General features: G+C 36.7%; 1 protein-coding gene across 1 annotated transcript; it reads left to right on the top strand.

Annotated features, from left to right (window-relative positions):
- Positions 1-410: 410 nt before the first annotated feature.
- On the top strand, positions 411-6506 carry LOC120077596 (LRR receptor-like serine/threonine-protein kinase ERL1). The gene is made up of 27 exons (XM_039031532.2): positions 411-669; positions 962-1100; positions 1239-1310; positions 1407-1478; positions 1571-1642; positions 1732-1803; positions 1959-2030; positions 2127-2198; positions 2298-2369; positions 2467-2535; positions 2642-2713; positions 2816-2887; positions 2976-3047; positions 3129-3200; positions 3321-3392; positions 3484-3555; positions 3631-3702; positions 3792-3863; positions 3932-4003; positions 4097-4168; positions 4252-4323; positions 4395-4466; positions 4555-4628; positions 4710-4841; positions 4932-5270; positions 5378-5748; positions 5837-6506. Exons 1-27 carry the CDS (start codon positions 546-548, stop codon positions 6212-6214), a joined length of 2994 nt encoding a protein of 997 aa, XP_038887460.1. The 5' UTR covers positions 411-545; the 3' UTR covers positions 6215-6506.
- The last annotated feature ends 458 nt before the right edge of the window (positions 6507-6964 follow it).

Genomic DNA, 6964 nt, shown 5'->3' with positions numbered 1-6964 from the left:
GAAATACTCTAATTTCTTTTAAAATGATTTATCTTTTAAATTAAATACTTAAAAATATATTTCAAATACACCCTAGACTCTCAACAAGAATTCATTTCATAATTGTATATGCATTTTCTCTGATCGTCAATTTTTTCAAAATCCATAATTAAAAAAATCTCTTTACATATTTGAAGATTAATGCATTGATCACTCTCAAAGTTAATTAGAATAAAATATCTAAATTTTAACTTATAAAATTTAGAATATAATCGATCCTAACTATAAATTTTACACAATATTAAACGAAGAAAAGGTAAAAAAATAAAATAAATTTGATACACTTAAAAAAAAAAGAAAAAAAAAAGCTTCACTTGATACCATAATTATTATTTATTAGTAAGTTCTAACACACAAAACCCACTCTCGCCAATGTCCATCTCTCTCCTCATAAATTTCTCACAACAAAACTCTGTTCCTTTCTCTCTCTCACTCTGTTTCATTTGCATTTACTCTGCTCTGCCTTCTTACTCTTCCACTTCCCTTCTTCTGGGTTTCTTTCAGAAATGAAGCTCATCCCCTTCCTTCCATGGCTGAACCTCCACATGGCCTTCTTCTTCTTCTTCTTCTTCCTTGCTTCTTCTTCACTTCTTCATTCATCCCCTGTTTCTTCACTTCCCCACAATGAAGGTCTTTATTTTCTCCATTTCCTCCTCTGTTTTTCATTTTAACTTAAACCCTCCTCATTTTTAAGCTTTTTCCCACTTTCTTGGTTTCCATTTTACAAACAAACCCCTTTACTTGGGCGAATGCATGTTAATGATAGTATCGTCCAATCTCGGGCTTCGGATTTTCTGTTTTCTATTTTTTTTATTCTCTTCTCCATCTTCAATGTTCTATATCTTTATTTGACTTTTTGAAATATTTTATGCTATCTGTTGCTATTCTAGTTTAGTTTATTTTATTTTGCCATTTTCTATAGGACGAGCACTTATGTCAATCAAGGCCTCGTTTAGCAATGTAGCTAATGTGTTGCTTGACTGGGATGATGATCATAACCACGATTTCTGTTCATGGCGTGGAGTTTTCTGCGACAATGTTAGCCTTTCAGTTGCTGCTTTGTGAGTTTTCGTCTCTATTTGTTCTTGTTTTTCTTCTTTCCGCCATTGACATTGCAACCAACAACCGTGGGAGCTCTTTGCTCAATATATTTTTTATGGGTTATTTCTCATTTTCGTTTTTTTTTTCTGGGTATGAAGGAACTTGTCCAACTTGAATCTGGGTGGGGAGATTTCACCATCCATTGGAGATTTGAGAAACTTACAGTCAATGTATGTTATCATCCGTTCCGTTTTAATACTCTTTTTGCTTGTTTGATAGCTTAACTCGGTTGGTTCTTTATGTTCAACGTTGCTTTGTTATGGTAGTGACTTTCAAGGGAATAAACTGACTGGCCAAATCCCTGATGAGATTGGTAACTGTGGTCTTCTTGTCCATCTGTAAGATTTCTCTTCCACAACTTTCAATTTTAACTTTTACTTGGTTGAAAGTGGCATACCTTTACAGCATTACTGGTTCTCTCTTAATACAGGGACTTGTCTGATAATTTGCTCTATGGAGACATCCCCTTCACGGTTTCTAAGCTAAAGCAGCTCGAGTTTTTGTACGTTTTAGAGTCGTCTTTTGTTCGGTTGCCAATCAGTTTTGTTAACTATAGCTTTCTGGATGTTGAACTGTTTCCCTCTATTGCAGGAATTTGAAGAACAATCAGTTGACCGGTCCGATCCCTTCGACCTTAACCCAGATTCCCAATCTAAAAACTCTGTAATTTCTTCACTCCCTTACTTGAGGATCTCTTATGAGTTTTGTTACTTGAGGATCATAGATCTCTTATGATATTAGGATGCGTTTTTGGGAATAATTAGTTTTCTGTTTGTTTATCCCTTTGGATTTCTTTTTTCTGATTTCATTGGTTGCAGTGATCTTGCAAGAAACCAGCTTACTGGGGAGATACCGAGATTAATCTATTGGAATGAAGTACTGCAATATCTGTAAATATCTCTTCACTCGTGTTTCTTTGACATCTAAGCTATAGGATGACCATTCTGTTGGTAGTTCTAACTTTCATTTTGTTTTATTGCTACCAGTGGATTACGGGGGAACTTTTTGACAGGGTCGTTGTCCTCCGATATGTGTCAATTGACTGGCTTGTGGTATTTGTAAGTGGATTATAAATTTATAATCATCCTCTTTAATCTGAAGGCCTATTGTTTTGTGGTTATTTAACTGTGGTGCCCGTGTGCTTGTCTTATATTCAGTGATGTAAGGGGAAACAATCTGACCGGCACGATACCTGATAGCATAGGAAACTGTACTAGTTTTGAAATTCTGTAAGTTTCCAACTGGTATTTTTTTTCTCTGTGATGTATGTTGTTTCTTCACATGAACCAGTCGTGATATCTTTATTGGCATTTCTTGTTGTCTTAGGGATATATCCTACAATCAGATCTCTGGAGAGATTCCATACAACATTGGATTTCTACAAGTGGCCACTTTGTAAGATTCCTTTAACTCTTGCGATTTTAGTGACATTAGAACTCCTTGAATTCAGCGCTCTCAGTCCGTCCTACAGTTTTAATCAGTTGTGTATTCTCCTTGTTAGATCATTACAGGGAAATAGGTTGACTGGTAAGATTCCTGATGTCATTGGATTGATGCAGGCCCTTGCCGTTCTGTAAGTGAAGTTTCAAATATATTTTCTGTTCTTATGGTTTCAACATACGAAATTCTTGGTACATTCAATCATTGTATTTTCTTATTATATACCATGGATCAGGGATTTGAGTGAGAATGAGCTTGAAGGGCCAATACCGCCAATACTTGGGAACTTGTCCTACACAGGAAAATTGTGAGTTTTGCTTTTTAAATGCCACAAACGAAAAAGAAAGCTCTCATATTTTTGTAAGGTGCCTCAAAGTTCATTTCTCTTGGATTAGGTATCTACATGGAAACAAGTTGACTGGGCCAATTCCTCCTGAGCTGGGCAATATGTCAAAGCTTAGTTACTTGTATGTTTGTGTTTGCTTCTAATTCTACATTTTTTGTTTACTTATCAGACAACTGTAGCAATTGAGTTTAATTCTTTACAGGCAACTAAATGATAATCAATTGGTCGGCACAATTCCTTCTGAACTTGGGAAATTGGATCAGTTGTTTGAATTGTGAGTTACATTTTTTTAGGTTCTGGTCGTTCATCGTCTCACAGTGAATTCTATAACTGTCTTTTGTCTACAATGTATTTTTCTAACTTTTGATGCAACGTTTTCTATGCTACTACCCAGAAATCTTGCTAATAATTATCTTGAAGGACCCATCCCTCACAACATCAGCTCTTGCACTGCATTGAATCAATTGTAAGATACCCTACTGCCTTTCATTCAAATTTCATGAGGTTGTTCCATCTCTTGTATGTTTATATGCTAATTCCATTTTTCTTCTTGAAAGCAATGTGCATGGAAACAATCTTAATGGATCAATCCCTTTGGGTTTCCAAGATCTGGAGAGCTTGACCTATTTGTAAGTCTCCAGATCATGAGTTTGTGTAAGATTTAAATTGGGAGATGGTTCATTGAATAAATTTGGTTTTAACAGGAACCTTTCTGCAAACAACTTCAAAGGCAGGATTCCCATTGAGCTGGGACGCATAGTAAACCTCGATACATTGTAAGTTGACTTAAAAACTTCCATCATTTGCTGTTTTCTTCATGCTAGGTGTGTCTTTCCAGTTGGCTTGATGTTTTTGTTTCATACAGGGATCTATCTTGCAATTACTTCTTGGGTCCCGTTCCTGCTTCAATTGGTGATTTGGAACATCTTCTTAGCCTGTAAGACACCTGAATTATTGATAGAGTGGAAGCTTTAAGTAATGTTTCTGATGTATAATCACTTGCAGCAATTTGAGCAACAACCAACTTGTTGGGCCATTGCCAGCAGAATTTGGGAATCTCCGAAGTGTTCAGACTATGTAAGGATTGTTAATTGTGAGTTTGATTTAAGCATTATGCTAGTCTATTGAATTTTGTCCTTCTAAACTATTTTGACTTGCCTGTTTTGATAGTGATATGTCATTCAACAACTTTTCCGGTAGCATACCCATGGAGTTGGGTCAACTGCAAAATATTATCTCCCTGTATGTTTTCCGATACACAATACTCCTACAATGTTATTTCCTTTCCTTTTAAATCCCTTCTGTTAATAATTTTTTGTTTTCAGAATCTTGAACAACAACCATCTTCAAGGGAAGATACCTGATCAGCTGACTAATTGTTTTAGTCTTGCCAATTTGTAAGTTCTTTTTTACCCCTCATCAATAATTTCCTAGTGCTTCTAATGTCTTTCAATCTTACTTTTTTCAGGAACTTGTCATACAACAACTTATCTGGTATCTTACCTCCCATGAAAAATTTCTCTCGATTCGAACCAAATAGGTACAGACAATGAGCTTTGTTTGATTGAAGTGCTATGTATTTGTTGAGCTTCCGTTCCTCATTTGATGATCTGATAATTTTACATCAGCTTTATCGGGAATCCACTGCTGTGTGGAAACTGGTTGGGATCGATCTGTGGGCCTTATATGGAAAAATCTCGAGGTACTCTGCGAAACCCTGATGGCATATTCTAGATAACTTGACATCAACTGATCATACTGACTGAGTTAATATAACTTGTAGCAATGTTGTCTCGGACAGTGGTTGTTTGTATGACATTTGGATTCATAATATTGTTGTCGATGGTTATAATAGCCGTGTACAAGTCGAATCCATCAAAGCAATTGGTTAAGGGTTCAAGCAAGACCGGCCAAGGCAAGCATTGTTTCTATATTTTTCTTGTTTTTTTTTGAGTTATTCCTATTTGATTGATGATTCACCAGTCCCCTTATTTTTGTAGTTCAGGTCCTCCAAATCTTGTGGTACTTCATATGGATATGGCTATTCACACCTTCGAGGACATTATGAGAATGACTGAGAATCTAAGCGAGAAGTACATTATTGGTTATGGAGCTTCTAGCACTGTGTACAAATGTTTACTGAAAAATTCCCGACCTATTGCAATTAAGCGACTTTACAATCACTACGCACACAATTCACGGGAGTTTGAGACTGAACTCGAAACTGTTGGTCGTATCAGACATAGAAATCTTGTTAGCCTTCATGGTTATTCATTATCACCCTGTGGGAATCTCCTCTTCTATGACTACATGGAAAATGGTTCACTTTGGGATCTGCTTCATGGTAAGTAGTACTCCCTCAACTTGAATTGCTTCCTTTTAGAGTATTTGATCTTTTCGACAGAAAGTTGGATAATATCGACGATGATGTTTTGCTTCACTAATCAATAGGGACAGGTAAGAAGGTTAAGCTGGATTGGGAAGCACGTCTGAAGATTGCGGTTGGAGCTGCGCAAGGGCTTGCATATCTTCACCATGATTGTAATCCCCGAATCATTCACCGGGATGTCAAGTCTTCAAATATTTTACTGGATGAAAATTTTGAGGCCCATCTTTCTGATTTTGGGATTGCCAAATGTATCCCAACTGCCAAAACATATGCATCGACTTATGTGCTTGGGACAATTGGCTACATTGATCCAGAGTATGCCCGAACCTCCCGGCTTAACGAGAAGTCCGATGTTTATAGCTTTGGCATTGTTCTTCTGGAACTACTGACTGGGAAGAAAGCTGTGGATGATGAGTCCAATTTACATCAGCTGGTTTGTTCATCAAATCACTTCTAAGATATATTTCTTTCATATTTTGCCTGAATCTGAATTTATTCTCCCCATCTCTATGAACTGCCAGATATTGTCCAAAACTGATAACAATACTGTGATGGAAGCTGTCGATCCTGAGGTTTCAGTCACCTGCATCGATTTAGCCCATGTTCGAAAAACGTTCCTGCTTGCTCTCCTCTGCACAAAACACAATCCCTCCGAACGTCCAACCATGCATGAAGTTGCACGAGTATTGATCTCCCTTCAGCCACCACCACCTACTATGAAACAAACTTCATTCCCAACGAAAACGTTGGATTATGCACAATTTGTGATTGAAAAGGGTCAGAATCGAAACTTGAAAGGGCAGGAGGAGCAGCATAAGTCAGATGTGAATACTTCGGATGCTCGGTGGTTTGTTCGGTTTGGGGAAGTTATATCTGAACAACACAGTTTGAATCAATAACAGATTAACCATGCTCTTACAAATGCATACAGAAAGAAAGGGGGTTATTATGTGGTGGTAGGAAGGGGATAGCAAAGACAGAATGTGTAGTTTTTGTAGTTTGTTTTGTTTTCCAAAGCTGCAGTTTAGTTATATTTAGATACTAAGCTTTTCTTTGTGCAGCTGTGAAATGGTTTTGTGTATTCAGCAGTATAATATCAGAAATATGAAATATTTGTATGAACAAAATGAACTCCATACACTTCATGCATTACATTATTTCCAATTCGTAACTCACTGCTTTTTGTTAGAATATGCAACTGTTATTTTTGTAATTTTATATGAATATTTTTAAAATATGGTTTGTGAATGTGACCAATTAACCAACAAACAAAATTACCCGTTCCAAATAATATCTTGTTACATTGAAACATAGAAATGTTGACTAATCTGACTAACATTGAACTTACACTTGGTCTTCTTAGTTGGAGAGTCTTTAGCATGGCTAGAGCTTTTGTAAGCTCTATTCTTAGGCTGTTAGTGTAGAATTTGTATTTCCGTACACTCCTTGTAAATACATACTTTTGATAAATACATACTTCTACATGGAATCAAAGCCTTTTCTTCCATAACTTCTCCTTGCTTCAAATTTGTCCAGCTTCAAATCTTCCAGTGGATGTCTCCTTAGATTCGACGAGTCAGCTCGCTTTCGTGCGTTTCCAGATTCGGTGAGCTTTGATGCAACCCAAGTCGAGCTGAGCCTCTGAACAC

This window comes from Benincasa hispida, chromosome 5 (genome assembly GCF_027475165.1).
Source record: "Benincasa hispida cultivar pf3 chromosome 5, pf3_genome.v1.1, whole genome shotgun sequence".
Lineage (NCBI taxonomy): Eukaryota > Viridiplantae > Streptophyta > Magnoliopsida > Cucurbitales > Cucurbitaceae > Benincasa > Benincasa hispida.
The sequence above is the reverse complement of the archived record's forward strand: the minus strand, read 5'-3'. Positions and strand labels throughout refer to the sequence as shown.

What these genes read in the sequence shown, in the direction of transcription:
- LOC120077596 (XM_039031532.2), top strand. Translation starts at nt 546, where the DNA reads ATGAAGCTCATCCCCTTCCTTCCATGGCTGAACCTCCACATGGCCTTC. An exon ending in TGTGGTCTTCTTGTCCATCT is followed by an intron (nt 1,479 to 1,570) that starts GTAAGATTTCTC and finishes CTCTTAATACAG; the next exon opens with GGACTTGTCTGATAATTTGC. An exon ending in TTGGAACATCTTCTTAGCCT is followed by an intron (nt 3,864 to 3,931) that starts GTAAGACACCTG and finishes AATCACTTGCAG; the next exon opens with CAATTTGAGCAACAACCAAC.